This window comes from Crocuta crocuta, unplaced genomic scaffold, assembly GCF_008692635.1.
Source record: "Crocuta crocuta isolate KB4526 unplaced genomic scaffold, BGI_CrCroc_1.0 scaffold291, whole genome shotgun sequence".
Classification (NCBI taxonomy): Eukaryota; Metazoa; Chordata; class Mammalia; order Carnivora; family Hyaenidae; genus Crocuta; species Crocuta crocuta.
In genome coordinates, this window is record NW_027527977.1 from 3,598,029 (window position 1) to 3,617,817 (window position 19,789).

Genomic DNA, 19,789 nt, shown 5'->3' on the forward strand with positions numbered 1-19,789 from the left:
GAGACCATGAACAGGGAAGAGGGGGGGGGGAGAGAGAGAGAGAGAGAGAGAGAGAGAGAGAGAGAGAATCCCAAGCAGGCTCCGTGCCCAGTGCACAGCCCGACGTGGGGCTCAATCTCACAACTCTGAGATCACGAGCTGAGCCGAAATCAAGAGTTAGATGCCAACTAAGCCACCCAGGTGCCCCAAAAGTTGATAGTTTCAAGGGATGAGTGGAGTGGAGTGAACAGAACATGATCTTGAAGGGAACAGCTAACAGTTTACTCTGTGCCTGACATGGTTCCAAGGGCTTTGTGTTGTATTTGCCTAAAGGCCATACAGGGAGAAGTCCAAGCCGGCAATTGGGCTTCCAAGTTGTGCTTCTCACATGAGGCTGCGCTGCCCTTCCACATGCATGGCAAGGCTGCTAAGAAGAGGGGAAATGTGAATCCTCCCCTCCTCCTTGCCCTTGCAATTCCCTACAGGGGAGAGAAAAGGATGGGAACACATATGGCCTCACTCTGCTTGCTCTCTTACCCACTTAACGTCTCTGAAGGGAGGAGGGCGACTCTCTGGCTGCCGAGATTGGGAGATACACTGAGCATACTTTCTCAGCACAGCAACGTCATCGGGACAGAGTCTGACGCTGCAAGGGGAGCTTGGAGTGAAGGTGGGTCAATTACTGCTCAATTCAAAATATTTTAATAACCAGTTCATCACCAGATCAACAAACACCTCAAACCGCTGGGGTGCTAGAGCCAGCCCTGGTAAGTTTACGTCAGTGGGGTTATCAGCCAGGGTAATAAGTAAGCCCTATTGTAGTCTTAGCTTCACCCATCCAGTCTTTCCAGTAAGAGATGAACTATTTTGATCTTCATTCATCTGATTTCTAGGTCTTGGGGTTTTTTGTTTTTGTTTTTGTTTTTTAAAGTGTTCTGGACTTAGAAAGGAAGGGGGCAAGGATTGAACTAATCATCACCAACCCCCCCACAGTCCTCTGTATTTTTCAGCCAATATCCCAAATACTGAATGCAGTTTCACATGACATTTTTAAGGGGATATTGACAAGCCAGAAGGCACTCAAAAGCTAAGATTCCAGGGGCGCCTGGGTGGCTCAGTTGGTTAAGCGTCCGACTTCAGCTCAGGTCGTGATCTCACAGTTCGTAGGTTCAAGCCCCGCATCGGGCTCTGTGCTGACTGCCAGCTCAGAGTCTGGAGCCTGCTTCGGATTCTGTGTCTCCCTCTCTCTCTGACCCTCCCCTGCTCATGCTGTCTCTCTCTCTCTCAAAAATAAATAAAACATTTAAAAAATTTTAAAAAAAAAAGCTAAGATTACAGCCTACACTGGGAACCGTGAGGTACAGAGGAGATGGAAGCAACATGTCAGCGCTCTGTGTACATGGTTGGATCCGTAAGTCAGACTGGGGCAGGCTGGGGGACACCAGTGGTCTTTGGCAAAGAAAGTGATAGACAGGGCTTTGGGACTAAGGTGGGCTCTCATTACTCCAGAGAAGGGGTCATCAAATTACAGCTGCACGGCCTTCTGTTTTGCAAATAAAGCTTTACTGGAACACAGCCACACCCATCCATACACATATTGTCTATGGCTGCATTTTCTCCACAATGGCATAGTGGAAAGTCGTGGCAGAGACTGCATGGACTGCGAAGCCTAAAATTTGTATTCTTTGGCTGTTTACAGAAAAAATTTGCAGACCTCTAGTCTAGACCTAGGAAAGTAATTAACAGCCTGAACGTGTGGAGAGGGAGAGAGGATGAGAGGAAGAGGAGAATCTTGGAGGGGGAAGAGGTGAAGGGGAGAAGAAGGGAGGAATGGAGGATGGGAGGAAGAGGGAAGGGGGCCCAGAGGGGAGGGGGAAAGGGCGTGCTTAGCAAGCTGGAACCTTTGGCTGGGGCACCAGAAAAAGTAAGAGAGGAAGCCATGAGGGTGGACTGACCACCATGCCTTACTACATGGGGACCTCTCCTCATGTGAACTGAACGACAGAATAACCTTTCCTGCTGAATTATTTACATCTATCTGGGTGAGTTCCTACCAGGTGAAGAAAGTGGATTTTCCTCCAATCTGTCCGAATTGGTAGCATATAAACAATGTGAAACGCGAGCACAGGTAATCAAAAATGTTTTAATGATTAATGTTTAGACATTTTTTAACAGTGTGGGTATATCCAGATCAGCTAAAGCACACTTTGACGGCACACTATTGAATGTTATAGTTTCTGTATTGAAATATGTAAAGACATTCGCAAACTAGTACCTAGGAAGACACACATTTACAAATATACACATTCTAGATTTGATAAGGTAAATGTAAACAGATGCTGCGACTCCTTCCGAACAGAAAACCCACAAGACTAAGAAGAGAACCAACCGGCTCCCTATAATATGAATGTGCAAAATTAAAGCATGATAAACTGATATTTACATAAATATCAAACCAACATTTAGTTTATACATTGTCGATGACCTTCTAAGATGTGTCATGAGTGGTTCAATGACTGTTTTTTCTCCGAATGGAGAATATATTCGGAGACTAAATTTCAACACTTTAAAATGACACACACAAGAGTCCTTATCTGTTTGACCACTGCCTCAAGTGTGATAGACATGATTTTATGATAAGCAGTCTTATTTTTAAATAAGCAGTTCTACACAAATCTTTAGATTCTAAGCAGAAAAAAAAAAGACAGATAGCATTAGGTTTACATTAAACAAATTATCTCTATCCAATTTCCCAGTTCTCTTAGGCTGTAGCTATCTGTTTAATTTTACCTTAAAATTTTTAAGGTCCCTTTTTCCCCTGTTTATTCATTTTAATAAGCTAGGCACATTTTAAAAGAAGTTTATGTCAAAACAGACAGTAGTACAGGAATCAATCCAAATTTGGACCTGGTCAACTAGTTCCCCATTGTTCATCTATGGGATTCTGTCAAATGATAAATATTCCATCATCTTTTCTGAAAAGTGTACGTCTTCTCTCTGACGAGTAGAAAGCAAAATGGGCGTTGTTTCCCATATAAAAACACTTAGCACTTCAGAAACTTTAAATGTCCCACTCGCCCTACATACTTCCTAAAATCTTGAAGAATATATAGATTTCATCAAGACTGCTTTAGACCCCCCCCTTTTTACATTATTAATAGTGGCACTCAAAATAAAAAAATAAGATCTGTTAAAAAGCTAAACTGACTGTTCCACCACTAGAATGGAGTCTGCCTGATTTAAAGCCAACATTATAAAACTGAAGGTGCCGTTTCTGACTTCACATGTACAAGTCACTTGACATTATGTGTCACGCACTAGCTTCATAACTCACGGTCTTTGATTTTTCTAAACAGAGCTATTAAAAATGAATAAAAATTTGAGACATATCCTAATTTAAATTAATAAGCTTTGGGCCCTGCTTTTTAAATTTTAAGGCATGTGTGTTTTTCTACTGTAACAACATTGTACAAATTTACAATCACATGCATGATCTACAGTAAAAAAAAAAGTTTGGATTACAGTGTTTTCAAATTGTGAATCACAATTCAGCACCTATCATGTTATAACTAATAAGGCAACAGCAGTGTCGTATACTACAATAACACGCCCTCCACAGTCTAGCGCAGGGGTCGGTGAGAGCCCAGAAATGTTAAAAAATCTTATGCCTACGTGTATAATCTGTGTACGTTTTCTAGGGGTTTTGAACTGATGAAAGAGGCCCTACACGAGTCACGCTATTGTAGGCCGGACTAGTTACAGCAGCGGTTAACGAGCATCGGGCACAACTCATACTGTGCTTACAATCAGACGATGGGTTCTGGAGGTCTTCAACTCTTCCGCTTCAATCCTTCCGCGGCTTCCTTGGCTTCACATTGTTTTCCAGGGAAGAAAAGCTGTTGGTGTGTCCGTTCGCAGCAGCCACACACCCGTTCTGGTGGTCCTTCGGGTGCTCTTTCCTCCGCGAGGCCCCCTTCTTGTTGTAAGTCTGGAACGCAGAAGGGCGCACAGGCTGGGAGGGGCNCTAACGGCAGCCGGGTTTCCTGCAAGCACCCAACACGGCCCAGACGCCGAGTCGGGCGACCCTGGAAACATTTTTTGCCACTGGTTTTAATCACTCTTTCTTTTTTGAGGCGTAGCCTGAGGTAAGTTCAGGGAGGTATGGGCTGCGACATAATGCTATTCTAAAAATTAAGTAGAAAATTCAATTGGCACTTTATTTGGCTTCGCCCTGTCTGTATCCGGAGGGCAGGTTATCGAGGTTACGTGGCCACACCGGTTTCCCCCTCTCTGGAGTAGCTCTCCCATCACTCCCATCTCTCATCTTCAGTCTGCGCACGAGCTCACTCACACCCACCGTGTGCAGGGGTGCGGGATGAAAGGTGCCTGTGGGCGCAGGGGAGGGGAAGGCGGCTGAGCACCCAGGTGGCTGCTCGACCGGCTGGGCTTCACTGCCTCCACATCCGTGGCCTCTGCCCTTGCTCCCGCCCTCTGGTGCCCGCCCAAAACCAGACACTGCGCGGGAGCAGGAACACATGTCATTCGGGGGTGGCGGGGAGCTGCAAAGGACCACGGGACATAGCCTGTCCTAAAGAGACCCTTCTGTGAGTAAAACTTACCTCGCGTCACGCACTTGGGAATGAACAGAGCCCCCAAACCCGAGCAGTGGATGGATGTGTGAGAAAACTGGGACAAAGAGGCAGACTTCTATCTACAGCGGAGAGCTGTGATGGAAATTTCTTTGGGCATTTAATTTTGACAGGAAGTTCTGAGCATCAGGGCTGTGAGACTGACTGAAGTCACCCATCACGTGTATGCAGGCGGCCATGAGCAACACGGAGCTTGCTCAACAGCTCTGCTTTCCCCCGTGAATCCTGAGCCCCCTTTCCGAAGACGGAGCCCTCTAGGGGTCCCACGTGTTGGCCCCCTGAAATGAATAGATGAGGGCTTTTCAGCAAAGGCCACGAGTCCCAACTGCCACAGAGGAGTGAGATTTACCTGAATGTAGAAGTTTGTGAAGAAAGCAATCAGAGAGATCATGTATCCGATCTGGAAGTACAGCCACCCAAGTGGGAACGAACACGGCCAGATGACCCCGCAGCTGGTCTGGATGATTGTCAGCACAAACTGAAGCTGGTGGGAGAGAGGGGACACGGCTGCTCAGCTGTGCCTTGCCAGATGGGCTTGCCATCCAGCGTGCCCGAGCGTGTGAATGAACACTTACGGGCCTTTTTCCTGCAGAAGCCAGTTTCTTCATAAACACCATGCATACATTTATGCATAAATTTATCCTACACTACATATGCGTCTTTGTCTTTAAAAAATATTTATTTATTTATTTTGGGGGGGCAAGGGGGCAGCCAGGGAGAGTGAGAATCCCAAGCAAGCTCCACGCTGTCAGCGCAGAGCTTGACGCAGGGCTCAAACCCACCAACTGTGAGACCATGGGCTGAGCCGAAACCAAGAGTCGGATGCTTAACCCACTGGGCCACCCAGGCACCCTGTGTCTCTGTCTTACATATATTCTTCTCCCCTTCCAGGCTACTTAAACCACCTTCTCTATAATTCAGAAAACAGGGGTGCCTCAGTGGCTTATGTCAGTTAAGCATCACACTCTTGATTTTGGCTCAGGTCATGGTCCCATGGTTTGTGGGTTCGAGCTCCATGTTGGGCTCTGCACAGACAGCATGGAGCCTGCTTGGGATTCTCTCCTCCTTAATCTCTGCCCCTGCTTGCACTCAGGTGCACATGCATAAGCGTGTTCTCTCTCAAAAATAAACTTTAAAAAATGCAGAGAATAGTTAAAAATACCATATTGTATATATGAAAGCTGTTAGAATAGATTAGATCTTAAAACTTCTCACAGCAAGAAAAAAATGGAACTATGGAGGTTATCTGAACTTACTGTCCTAATCATCTCACAATATATACATATATTCAATCATTATACATATGCTCCATACAATGCTACAAGTCTATTATATCTCAATGAAGCTGGGTAAAGAAATGAAAACTTAATCCCTCCTCCACACATGAACTTTAGGGACCCTATACAGATGCAAGATACTATTAAAAAAAAGTTTACTTATTATTTTTGAGATAGAAAGTGGGGGAGGGGCAGAGAGAGAGAGAGAATCCCAAGTAGGCTCCCCACTTCAGCGCAGAGCCCAAAGCAGGGCTCAAACCCACACACTGCGAGATCATGACCTGAGCCAAAATCCAGAGCCGGACGTTTGACTGAGCCACCCAAGTGCCTCATAGAGATGTAAGGTATTTTTTTGTTTGCTTTACATTTTTAAGGGAGGAAGGAAGGGTGTGGGGAGAGAACAGTGGTATTGCTGTGGGCTATGCAATCCCACTGGACACTTCTCTGATTCCTTATCCAGGTACCATTTGGGTTTGAAGAAGGCTAGTCAACAGGTTTGAACTTCTATCGGGATTTAATGCTAAATCCATAAATTATTTCTGATGAATAAATCTTGAAAAGCAGGTGGAATTGCTTGGAGGAACAGGGAAAAGTAGTTAAAATGAGGTGGCTCCTGAAGGGTGTGTCTTCTGGAGGATACCAATAGGGGGCAGGTTTCTGCCCCCCAGATTCCTAGCACAGCTCCCAGGGGTTTTATGCTGAACTGTTTTGGGTTTTTTTCCTTCTCTTTTATAAAGCAAGTATTCCTGGCTAAGAGATAACGAGGAGTGATGTTTAAATCTAGACAAACCGAGTGCAATCTTCTACCTCAAAGGGCAGAGCTTATTGGGGAACCAACTTTCCCAGTCTATTCTTTCAATGCTGCTTTTGCAGAGCCAGGGCTGGGCTCTATAAATCAATCTCCATATGACTGCTCAAGTGTAAGAAGAAGGTTAAAGAACAATTATCCCTTCTCACAGGAGGGTGAAAAAAATTAACAAGGACCGCAGGGCAGCTGGCAAAGAGGTGATAATGAAATGTCAAACACACAAGTAGCTCAGACCGGCTTCTCAGATTTTTTTTTTTTTTTGCCAGATTGTTATTTTTAAATATTGGAAAATCACAATTGACTTGGAAACATTGGAATCAGCTTGGCTTCTTACAGGGCTAGGGCTAAGGGTTTAATGTCTAAACCCCTCAGTCAGCTAGCGTTGGTCTATTGCCTCAGCGTCCTCATCCACAAAATGGGGATAACAACATGAAATTAGGCTACTGGAGTAGTCCATGTAAAACTGCTTCCTTACACACACTCAACAAATTCAGTGTTTAAGATTAGTAGTAATAATATTAATTAGTTCACGAAAGAATTCACAAGGGGAGAGAAGTATGCATCTATAAGATGCTGACAGCTCAGAGAGGCTTAACAAAGGATGGTGAGACATAACCACCAATGCAACAGTTGCCCCGGGGAGGTGAACCTTGGGAAGGAGGCTGTCATCTGAAGCACAGCAGGTGCCATTCTCACCCACAGGTGCTTTGCTACACTGGAGCTGAGAGGTCACCTGGTGCCGGCTTTAACAGACATCCTCGCTGCGTAACAGCTACAAGCAGCCGGGACTCCTGCCACACTACACCCCAGGTCTTTCTAAAACTCCTGGGAACACACACATGCATACATGCTTTGTGCACAAACTAAGAACAAAGGGTTGAACTTGAAGCCAGGAAATTAGATCCTAGGCCTCATTCTACAACCCAATTAGCTGTATGCCCACAGTTCACAATTTCCTCACCAATTACAATTAAGAAAACTCTGCTCTGCCAGTAGTTTAACTGGATCAAATAAGAAAGGGTGAGAGAGGTACATATTAGATGCTAATATTTTACTTTTAATTTTTTTTAACGTTTATTTATTTTTGACAGACACAGAGCACGAACAGGGGAGGAGCGGAGAGGGAGACACAGAAACTGAGCAGGCTTCAGGCTTCGAGCTGTCACCACAGAGCCCGATGCGGGGCTCCTGAAGCCATGAACTGCAAAATCATGACCTGAGCCAAAGTCGGACTCAACTGACTGAGCCACCCAGGCGCCCCCTAGATGCCATAAAATAACAATACAGCCAGGAAGAGTGGAGTCTGGGGAGGAGAGGCTTTACGTACCAGCTGGCCCTGAGTGATGTACTTCTTCCACCAGAGGTACGGGCGCATGGAAGGGACAGACGATAGACCGTAGTATGAGTACATGAGGACGTGGATGAAGCTGTTAAGTGTGGCACCAAAATAAGCTGAAGGAACAGAGGGGATTTGGGAAGGAGAATGGATCAGTGTTTCATGCACAAGTTAAAAAATAAATCCAAATTTCTTTTCAAATCTGAAAAAACAATCCTTTCAAATAGGGGCCGGCAGATACTGCAGCGAGAGGCACTTCGCGGACCCGTGATCAGAATGCAGTGTGTGCTGGGGCAGGAGCAGCTGGGATGCTCTAAGGCCGGGGGCAGCTGCAGCTGCCGTTCTGGCACCTAACGGTTTTGTCGCCAGACTCCCAACAACTAGCTGCTTTTCTTGATGTGCCCAAGTGCCTGAGACTCCCATGCTGAAGGCCTGGGGAAGGGGGCCGACAAGCAGGATGTTCACAGCTGGCTGTCTAACACCCGTGCTTAGGTTTGAAGAGGCCTTGGAAGTGGCCTTTTATATTCCCCTGAAGTCATATATATATATATATTTTTTTTTTTCAGTAATACAATCCAGAATCCAGTTCCTTAGAGATAAAAGACTCTTCTTGCATGATTTTTAATTTCCAGTAGAATCACCAATTCTGGTTTTTAGATTCTCTGTCCTCCTCCCCCCACAGCGGGCAGCCCAACAGAGCTCTCCAGCCTTCCCACGAGCAGAGGCACACAAGGCTGCGAACAGGGAGAGCGTTTCCACTCCTGGCCAGCACAGTAACTGGCTGGCTGTGTGACCTTGGGCGAGTCACATANTCTTTCAAAACGGAACGCACTCTTCAAATGCAAGGAGACACGGTCTCTATTAGAAAGTTACATCATTAATCCAAAGTCATAAGATGTGTGGTGAGGGGAAGAAAAAACATGAAAGGGAGCCTTGAACCTGAGCTCTAGTATCTCCATTTCTCCCAAACTTTCTATTGTCTCCATTTCTCCCAAACCTGAAGGGAGCAGAGTTTGGCAAGTCCCCTTTCTATTCCTAAAATACTATGACTGTGTGAACCTTGGTGGGTCGAGTTAATCAAGGGCAGTGCTATCCCAGGAAAAACACACGAATCAGACCCAAAGGTTCTCAAATTCCACAGTGCCAGATGGCAGAAATTTTGATTGGAACATTTGTTAGAACTCCTCTAAGCTAAACCTACTGGTGACAACTTAATCTCTGAAAATTATGAGAGACTTCAGACCATAAGCTTTCTAAGAACAACACCCATCCTTCTTTGAACATTTACTTCAATGCTGGTGCCTTCCACTGAGGATGCCCCCGTGAGGGTCACTGTATTAGCATGTGTGCCGGACTTCCTTAGGTGCCCCTCAGCTAACTTTGTGCTTCACCAGTACTCATACTCCCTGGTACCCCCTCAAGCGTGTGCTTCCGTCTTCTCGGCCTGCCCGTTTCACTCACACACTTCCCACACTGTAGAGAAACAAGGGCTTGAAATTACCTGGAACAGCTGCTCTCCATGACAGAGGACACTGTCCCTATTTCTTAATATGCCCCAGGCTGGAAATCTGGTCTTTCCCTCACTTTGCCAAGTCAGCATTCACTAGCTAAAAAAGGCTCTGTCAGCTCACTGAATGCACATCCACACTGTCATGAAAGCAACTCAACCTAGACATCTACAGAAGCAGCACCTTCCCTAAAAGCCTCGGGTTTAATTTGGCCCCTCTGCTCACACCCGTTCCCAGACCCCGCTGTGACGGGAGACTTACAGTGGCCGCAGGGGACCCAGTTCATCACAAACCACCAGATGTTCAGCATGGAGGCATGGTGGTAGACGTGCAGGACAGTGATCTGGTGGTTATTCTTCCGCAAGATGAAGAAGAAGGTGTCCATGAATTCGATGAGCTTGGAGAAATAGTACCACCAGAGGACACGGATAATCTAAGAAGAAGAGGTCATCAATGTTTCTCTGGAGTATCACCCTTGACCTGTTTTACTAATATCCCAGAATCTCAGGTTCACTCGAAGGCTGAGCACCCCACTGGCTCCTCAAATCCCTCAGCAGCTGGAACTCTGGTCATCTGGAAGGTGTCTCTAACCACAGAATGCTGGGGGTGGGAGCGGGGGTGAGGATGTTTGAAATGACACCAGGGAGTATTTTTTTTAAACAGTTTTTTTTAAATGTTTTATTTATTTCTGAGAGAGAGAGAGAGACAGCGTGAACAGGGGAGGATCAGAGAGAGGGAGACACAGAATTGGAAACAGGCTCCAGGCTCTGAGCTGACTGTCAGCACAGAGCCCGACGCGGGGCTCGAACCCATGAACCGTGAGATCATGACCTAAGCTCGGACGCTTAACCAACTAAGCCACCCAGGCGCCCCACCAGGGAGTATTTTTAAAGAACCAATGACATCCTTCAGTTGAACAATAACAGGAGGATCGAAGGTCAAAATAACCCCCCTGAAGCCCGCCTGTTCCCTCCGGAAGGAGCCTGAGGAGCTGTCAGTACAGGAAAACCTCCTGAGAGCAGCTTCTGGTGTCTGGGACTGGGGCAGGTGACAGGGTACAAGGCAAAGAAAAGGAATCAGAACTTTCTGTGTCAGGTCCCTGCCCAGTTAAATACATCAAATAGTTCTTTAAAGAAATTTTAAGTTTCTTTAGTCATCTTGAGAGAGACAGACAGAGTGAGCAGGGGAGGGGCAGACAGAATCCTAAGCAGGCTCTGGACTGTGAGCATGGAGCCTGATGCTGGGCTCAAACTCACAAATGAGATGATGACCTGAGCCGAAAAGAGTCGGACACTTGACTGAGCCACCAAGCACCCCATTGAATAGTTCTAAGGAGATGACTGCCTCTGCTGAACATACAGCAGCAGGCTTTTATGTAAAACACTCAGCGTGGAAGTCACAATCTACAAACAGACCACTCTCACAGGGCACTTTGAGGAATGATTACAGGATTTAGGATGTTATTCTTATGATCCTGTTTATATAAACGCTGAGAAATGCATGCTTTCCCCCCCACCCCGGAAACTGTTACTTGGACTTATTTTACTAAATGAGACTGTAGTTTTTAATCTTATACCTTTCACGTTGTTCTAGTATTCATACCATGTGTACATTAAAAAAATTCTTTTAAAAACGTCAATAGGAATTACTTTGGGCAGTGAAGTTATGAACTGTTTTGCTGTACAGTTTATTAAAAAGAAAAACTATTAAAAAAAATAAGAGACCATACCTTCATATCTGCTTCTCCGGCGCTGCGTGTGCCCTGACAGAAGAAGTTGTACCTGCCTTCCCATACTCCTGTCACTAACTAAAAAAAAAAAACAGAAAAAGCCAATCACCAATAATATCAGAATGATGTGAAGCCCTATTCAGTTAAGCCTCAATTAGTTTCTGAATTTAAGACAACTACCCTCGAGCTGGCTGAGGCAAGTCTGCTCTTTGCTCCTGAGCAAAACTCAGGGTTACAGGGAATGTGAACAAAGGGAAGTTTAAACAACTTAAGTCTCGATTTCACAAGTGAACTGGGAGTCCCTCCAGGGTGCTGCCTTACCTAGGTGGCTCTCCCCGCAATTTTCAATTCCGTAGGCCAGCACAAGGCCTTGGCAAACCAGATGGCAGACTCTCCTGGTCCTGCCCCCCAGGCAGCCTCACAGGAGAGCACACCTTCTCAACCAGCCCGTCCCTTAAACCATGGGCTTCTCAAACTTGACCTTGGGGCATCAGAATCCCTGCAAGGGTGCATGAAAACAGAATGGGTGGGGAATGTTTCTGATCCAGTACGCCTGGGGTAGGGTTCAAGAATTCCTAGTTCTAACAAGTTCCCAGGCGGTATGGATGGTGCTGGTCCAGAGACCATACTCTGAGAACCACTGCTGTAAAACCTAGGATCATTTAGTCAGCCTCGCCTTCATTATTTCCTGTTGCTGGGTCACATCCCCTGGGTCCATGAAGCAGACCTCTACAGTGTCACAGAAAGGACTCCCAACTGAGCTGCAAGCTCCAGGTGTCACCAGTTCACTATGGGGGCCTCAATTTCCTCCCTTGTACACAGTCTGGACACCTGGTCTAGACGAGACTTAAGGACCCACTGTAACAGTCCAGAGAAGAGGTTTAATTTCAATACCTGTGCATGTCCACACCATTTTTTTTTAAGTCTGTTTATTTTTGAGAGAGAGAAAGAGAGACAGAGTGTGACCAGGGGAGGGGCAGAGAGAGTTGGAGACACAGAATCCCAAGCAGGCTTCAGGCTCTGAGCTGTCAGCACAGAGCCTGATGCGGGGTTCAAACTGACGAATCATGAGATCATGACCTGAGCCAAAGTCAGATGCTCAACCCACCGAGGCACCCAGGCGCCCCCACACTATGTTCTAAACAAACACCTATGGGGTGCTTTTCCTTGTCCATGTAACTGTAGCTCACTGCTTCCTCCCAAAGGCTATGGTGACCTTGAGTTTTCCTGGTGACTTTCTCTCTGGTGGCCAACTGGCACTAGATGAGGAGAAACCTGGTGGCCTGCCTCATGCCTGATCTCATCTGGTATCCAACATAAAAAACTGGCCCTGGGTCTCAAAGTGTGTTCCCCAGTCCAGCTGCATTCACATCCCATGGGAACTTACAAGACATGGAAATTCTTGAGCCCACCCTAGACCTTCAGAATCAAAACTCTGGGGGCTGATCATCAAGATAGGGCTTCAGAGTCACAATCACAGATCTTTTAAGAATCTAATACTGTGGTTTACAAAATGTGGTCTCTAACCCAGAAGCATCAGTATCACCCAGAAATTTGTTAGAAACACAAAACCCCAAGCCCCACCCTAGACCTACTGAATCAGGCACTTCTGGGTGCAAAGCTAGCGTTGTGGTAGTAGGCTGTTTTACACGGGACTCTGATGCAGCTAAAGTCTGTAGCTGTGGTTCCCATTCTAGTTGTGTAACAGGATCACCTGGGGAACTACTATAAACTAATGCCTGGCCTCGCCCCAGATCATTAAACCAGAACCTTGAGAGGCCTTTTACAAAGCTCTCAAGCTATTTCCAACGTGCAACTAGGAGTGGGAAACACGGGTTTCATGGTGGGTGAGCCACGAAGGACGACAAGGACCTGAAGACAAACGGTTAAATTTCCACCCAGCCTGACCTCAGAAATGCTGGTAGTGGGTGTGGCCATCACACTCTCACTGGAAGCCCTGCTTAGAAACTGCTTTTTCTTCTATTAACTTCCTTTCTGTGGTTTGCCTTATGGCTTTGTCATCATCTATACATAAAAAAGCATTAAGCATTAACATGGTCTTCATGGCCAAAGGCCAGCACAGGGGTTTGGAGCACACATGATGGAGGGAGGCATTGTTCTGTCATGAAGAATCTGAATTAGGAAGTGGAAGGTTCAAACGCTGGGCTGGCTAGGCTGCAATCCACCAAGGCCCAGGACCTGAGGTGAGCTTGCCGATTTCCTCAGGCCCTGGGTACTTTTATGTAAAAACGTGAGGTTGAACTAAATTATCTCTAAGGGTTCTGTTCTAACTTTCTATAATTTCTATGTTAAGACTTTAAAAACAGACCACACACAAACTATGCTGCACTACCTTTAAAAATTTTTTTTTTTATATTTATTTTTGAGAGACAGAGCACAAGCAGAGGAGGGAGAGAGAGAGAGAGGGAGACACAGATCTGAAGCAGGCTCCGGGCTCTGAGCTGTCAGCACAGAGCACGACAGGGGGCTCTAACTCACAGAGAGATCATGACCTGAGCCGAAATCAGAGGCTTAACCGACTGAGCCACCCAGGCGCCCCTATGCTGCACCATCTTTGAAAGACCAACATCACGAGGTAATTTATTAGGTCTACTATCCTTCTGAACAATACTGTCCTCTTAAGTCACGGCCAGTTAAGCACACCACATGCAGACCTTATCTCAAGTTCCAAGAATCGAGACACAAAGCCTGAACCCCAAGAGGGGCTGGGAGAGGGGGGTGCTGGCATGTGTGCCCTCAGAAGAGCTGAGGGCGAGAGAAGAAAGTGTGGTCTCTTGCCACCATTCCTTCCTCCCCCTGAGGGAACCAATGAATTCTCATCTGTGGCTGGGTGATACAGAAAGGGAATTAATGGTTCTTGATAAGGTTTTCACAGGACTCCTGAAAGTCATAAAAAGGACAACACAGCAGAGTTCTTCATGAAGATAAATTTATGTCATTTATAAGATACATCTCGTTAAAATTTATAAACAATAAATCATGCATCTAGGACATAGTTTTGAAATTTTAGCATCTTACCAATTCAAAATTCTAGGCCCTACCATCATTGTTTTCCAGCTACGATTTTGGTTTCTAGCGTCTTGACACACCCTGGGTTGGTTTGCTTTTGCCAACTTGAGAAGAGGATGGTGTGTGTGTGCAAAAGTACAGATGTCTGCATCCGTGAATGCCTGCCTTGGTTGGGAGGGTGGGGAGGATCAAGGGAGCTCTCTGAGGAAGAGGAGAACTAATCCTTCCCTGTAATCCTGAGGCACCATAACCGAGGAAGGGTCTGGTAACTCTAGCAGAAGAGATCGACACATGTTTTTCTTTTAAAACGTCTTTCAGAAGACAGCCAGGTTGGATTGCCTTGCTCCTTAAGGTAATTACCTTAAAATTCCATTGGTCCCTATTCCTACAGATGGGGGGAAACATCCTTATCTAAAATACCCACCATCTCTTGAAGCTCAAGAACTTCAGGTCTTGGGTGGATGAACTTCCCCAATACTGAAGCATAAAGCAGGTACACCAACCAGAAGCTCACATCCTTCGTGTGCCATTTCACTGCCCTAAGCTGCCATCCGCATCTCCCGCAGAGGCTCCCTGCAGTGCCCTCCTTGCCAGCCAGGCAGCTCTCCCTCCCTCGCTCACTGCTGCCACTCAGCACTTCCACTGGGGCCCCAGGGTCTCCCAAACCACTGAATTCTGGGTTTAAAACCCTTCAGTGCCTCTTAGTGCCTTCCAAACCCAATCGTAAGCCCTAGGCACAGCATTCACATTCTTCTACACACTCCCCCAAGGTGACCTTTCTCTCCATCACCTACAGACAGGCCCCCTTTCTCCAAGCATGACACTCCTCACCCACCTCGCAGTGGCCAAGGACAGAGTACAGGTTTGGGCAATAGCCAGGAGGACTTTAAATCCTAGCTAGGTGATCTTAGACAACGTATTTCAATCTCTATACACCTCAGTTTCTTCGCTTCCCAAACAGGACAAAACGAGCAGTCCCACCTCTTAAGGCCGCCCTGAGAAGTAAATGACACGGATGGAGTGTACAAATGCGTATCTACCCAAGCTGGCACATGGGGGAAACACAATACAGTTCGCAGTGACCATGAGCTTATTCTTTTCAACCTGAGTGCTGTCTACACCCAGGTACCACCCCCCCTTACCCCAATCTCTAGCTCTAAAAATCCTATCTACCTTCAAAATTTGGTTAAAATTCTCTTTTCTTCCTGATCGCTCACTTGGGCACTCCAGCCTGAAGTCTAGCCTCCTTCCTCTAAGCTCACCCTGCCATGGCTTGTAGTATGTGCTCATATGCTCCCTTTCAGCCCTTGTTATAGGGTCTGTCTTAGGCCCTTTGGTAAGCTCACAGAGGTGGGGACTGTGGCTCATGCTTCCACAGAATGCAGTACAGGGACCTGACGCTAGAGATGCTGAATAAGTATTTGCTAAGCTAATGACAAAGAGCTCAAGGCATGGATTTTTGCTCCCCAAATTGAGGTCTAATGTGTTATTCATAGCCAAAAAAAAACCCCAAAACAAAAACAAAACAAACCCCCAAAAGACATCATTTCTGCTTTGCAAATGGAGAAACTGAAACAAAGCATTTTAGTGAAATTTGAATTTGACAATATTCATCTGAATTCTCTTCACAGGATGGAAAAACCAGTCCCCATCAAATGTCATACTGGGGGGACATGGAAAGTTGAAGTCTCCAAATATCCTAGGCTTCAGAAGGGACAGAACAATTTAGCACACAAAGACCAAAGCACCTGAGTTAAAGTGTATTCATCTAAGACTCAGCAAGTCTCCACAAAATGGGCCAGTGCCAGAGGGTTCTGTTCCCTCCATCCCCCATCAGAGGGAAACAACATGGGCTCTTCAAGGCTATTCCCTCCAGCCCCACTAGGAACACATCAGAGGAGACAATGCTATAGTCAAAGTCACCTTAGCCACCACTTCCCTTCAAGGCTCAGGCCTGGCTTCTGTCCAGAGCTGCTCTGGTCAGTTCCCCAGAAATTCAACACACTGCTGCAGACACTGCAAAGCGAGAGGGGCCAGGAGGCTGGACGAAGGTGAGGCACTGAAAGTAAGGACAGGTCTCTCTGCATTGGGCTTCTGGGAATCAGCTCAAAAGAGGGCAGGGCTGTACCTCAATGAAAAAGCAGGCCACAACAAACAGCTTGCCACTCCCTGCACAGTACAGCTACTCCAAGAGCTAATGAGTGTGCACCATTTCCTCTACCTAGCTTTTCCCAAGTAATCAAGATACAAATAGCCCTACTACAAATCGTAGGTGCTTTCTCCTTCCTTGGAGTAAAGCAGACTTTAAGCCAGAAGCATAGAAAGAGCTATAATTAAAGCTGAACTAGAAGCTTTTTCTTCTTAGGATACAAATTCAATAACCAAAGGTGGTTTCATGTGTCTTTTCATTTGAAGAAGAAAAGGTAGGTGAATAGCTCAGCTAGGTCTGGATGACTCAGTTCACGGAATGAATCATTTCTGATGGTAAGAGGTGACTTTTCACACCTAATACCACATTTAGCCACAAATGAGGTATAGCCTCTGGCATGATAAGCATTTCCAGGGCACTTTCTGGAATGCCACCAAAGCATCTCAAGAAATAAGGTCATTTAACATTTAAAAGATAAGCAGAAGAATGTCATCCTGGGCAGCTATGATCAGCCATTCACCCCAATATTCCAAGATGTCAGAGCCACAAGATAACCTTTTTCCAAAAGGGCTGGCTGCTCTTAGTGATAGGGCCTTGGTGAGCTGTGTGGTCATTACCCCCATGCACACATCCACCCAACAGAAGAGAATGAGACTGGACACTGTCCATACTGGAATTCAGTTGTATCTGGAGGACCCAAATGGCATTTCTAAGCAACACCAAGTGTGTGGTTGACATTTTCACAACTTTTATCGTTTCCATGTGAATGCCCAAGTGTGTGTTTTTTTAGATTTGTGTATAAGCTCATGTTTTCAATAGGGATAGAAAGATGAGAAGTGATATGGGTGCCCCAAAGTTATACAGCTTTTTGGTGTGGTACCACTGAGCACCCAAAATTCTGGCTCTCAGTTCACTTGCAATCTCTAACAGGAGTTCCATGCTCCTGACCTGCCTTGCTTGTTTTCAAATCCCTACAAAGAGCACGATGGGGTACTCCATCCATGAAGAATTCTCTGGACTTCAGCAGCTGTTTGGTTTGAAATTAACCAGCAGCTACTCCAAAATTCAAAGTACCTATTTCTTCCAGGATTTGGCTAGCTGCTTTTGGCTGTGTTTTATGGAATAGGGTCAGGTCAAAGCATGCGGCTTTGAATTTCAAATCTTTCATGTCCAGACCCATAAGGATTCCCACTTAAGATAATTCACATTCATAACCTCCACAAGTGTTTTGTTTCTTTTCCTCATGACCAGGAACACCCTTATGTTACTGCTGAATGGAAGAGTCTTAAGTCATAAAGACAGGCTCTGTACACTAGAAAAGTCTCTAGAACAAAGCACAAAGAAACAGCTTGTCCTCATCCAAACCTGAAACAAATATGTCTGGCATCTTTCCCTGAACCCACACCCTGACGTCTTAAGCTGGTAGTCTTTTCCTCTCACTTCTCAGGCCTCCTGAGCAGTGGCTTCTGCTAAGTAGCTTGCATGTATCTGCCAGAAATGCTCATTTTCTATTTCACAGGGGTGAGAGCGGCAAGGGAGAACCTCAAGCCAAGACTTGGCATCCTGAGAGCGTGGCGCACCATGGCTTGAGGTACAGACCTGAATCCCAGGCTACCTGGGAAGGCTCCAGCCACAGTAAGGGCAGTGGTGTGTGATGAGCAGTCAATGGGCCAGCCCGGTACCTGGCATGAGGCAGGTACTACATATAAATCTTTGCCAGGATTCCAGCCAGATGTTTGCCCCTTCTGCTTCCAAACCATGAAGGCCCATGAGCAGGCCTGGAGTGGTGCTGCTCCTTCTGTTACAGAAGCCCCAGCCAGGGCATGCTTTGAATAATTTAAAGAGAGATCTCTGGCCCACCTACCAGACTCTTGCTTTGCAGATGAAGTCTGCTTTGGTTGAGGATTTGTAAAGTACTGTGTTCTGCATCCGCCAGCTGCCAGGACAAGTTACCCTAGAGGTTTGTGGGGTCAGTTTAGAGAGGTCAGGCCTGGCCTTGGACCAACTCCAAAGCTTGCTCTCGACTGGCAGGTAATCCTCCCTTTTCTGCTGGGTGTGAGAAGTGAAGGGAAGGCTGTCTGGGCTGCATCCTTTTCTCCATCTGCCCACTACAAGGCACTGAGGGGAACCTAACTGTGTGCAGTGTGTCCACCCCCGAGAAAAGTTTCCTTCTGAGCAAGGAGCTTCAGGTGCAGGGGAACTGAGAGTGAGAACTATTTTAGGGCAACGATTAGGCCTTTCTGAGAAGTATTCATCTCACCAGATGTTTCAACTCTGTACCTCTGTTAAATGAGAAAACGCAGAATAGTAAATATCGTTTTCAAAGTACTTTAGTAAACGAAATCCTGTTTTTTAAAAAAAAGTATAATTCAGTAATCAACTACCAGGTCTTTTCAGTGTTTTTCCAAATCTTATTTCCCCACAATAACATTTCTATTTTAGGAAAGCCTGAAGGGAAAGAAAAACAACAAGACAGTTTAGAATATAATGTTTCCAAAGCAACCGCTCTGTGGTTCTCAGGACCTTCAAAGCCAGAGCCCTGGGAGGGACAGGCTGTCAGGTGCCTGCCCAGCTGCTTCAACAGTGTCAACCCCGCAGTTATGGAGAGGTCAGAAGGCACAAGCCGAATGCCCATCCCAGCACACTTCTTTCATCTTTCCAATAAAGAAGCATCTGAAGTCTTCAAAAGGAGACGCAAAGAGAAAAAAAAAAAGTACTGACGTCTAGTTCTGGCAATGCAGCAAACTGAACGAAAACAGAACCAGCTCCCCCACTATAAACTCACACACAGAAAAGCTGCATGGAACCTTCCAAAGCAAGTACCTTACTGTTGATGCCCAACTCTAAGATGAGGCCCCTGCCCAACGCACCACTGAGAAAAGAGGAAGTTTGCTTACACTGAAGTCCTCTTAAAATCTTCCTTTGATTTGGGGAAGACACATTACCTGAGATAACCTTACCCAGCAATACTAGTTTGGGATGCCTATCCAGAACACCAGTCACTCTTTTTGTTTTCAAAGAAGAGATCTAACAAAGATTTAATAATTATTCCCAGAGGTATGACCTCACAGATGTGGTTGAAAGAAAATGGTTAAGTTTGGAGAGAACTGTCCTATCTAGATCAAAGAGAAGAAAAGATCTGCAATGTTCCTAGGTTATGGAATAAAACAAAAGACAAGTGAGAAACTTTCATAAATAAATGATATACAGTCATTTAAACTAAAAACTCAACAGATTGATGGGACAGGAGACACACGAAAATGTGGGTGAATCAGAAGAATGCAGAGGACAGAGATAAAGAGGCACCAATATTCAAAAGACAGG

At 45.9% G+C, this 19,789-nt stretch overlaps 1 protein-coding gene across 5 annotated transcripts in view; it reads right to left on the minus strand.

Annotated features, from left to right (window-relative positions):
- Positions 1-19,789, minus strand: part of ELOVL5 (ELOVL fatty acid elongase 5) — a 97,423-nt gene that overhangs the window by 20,359 nt on the left and 57,275 nt on the right. For 3 of the 5 annotated variants that reach the window (XR_013332390.1, XR_013332391.1, XM_077752849.1), the window contains exons 4-8: positions 11,287-11,364; positions 9,819-9,990; positions 8,041-8,165; positions 4,978-5,112; positions 3,784-3,967 (exon numbers count right to left, since the gene is read on the minus strand). Coding sequence is in view for 3 of the 5 variants with exons in the window: in XM_077752849.1 (XP_077608975.1) it covers positions 3,824-3,967; positions 4,978-5,112; positions 8,041-8,165; positions 9,819-9,990; positions 11,287-11,364 (654 nt within the window). In the remaining 2 variants the exon portion in view is untranslated. Of the gene's footprint in view, positions 1-2,102; positions 3,968-4,977; positions 5,113-8,040; positions 8,166-9,818; positions 9,991-11,286; positions 11,365-19,789 lie in introns of those variants that run through there. The other 2 variants (XM_077752848.1, XM_077752850.1) reach the window with 1 other exon arrangement.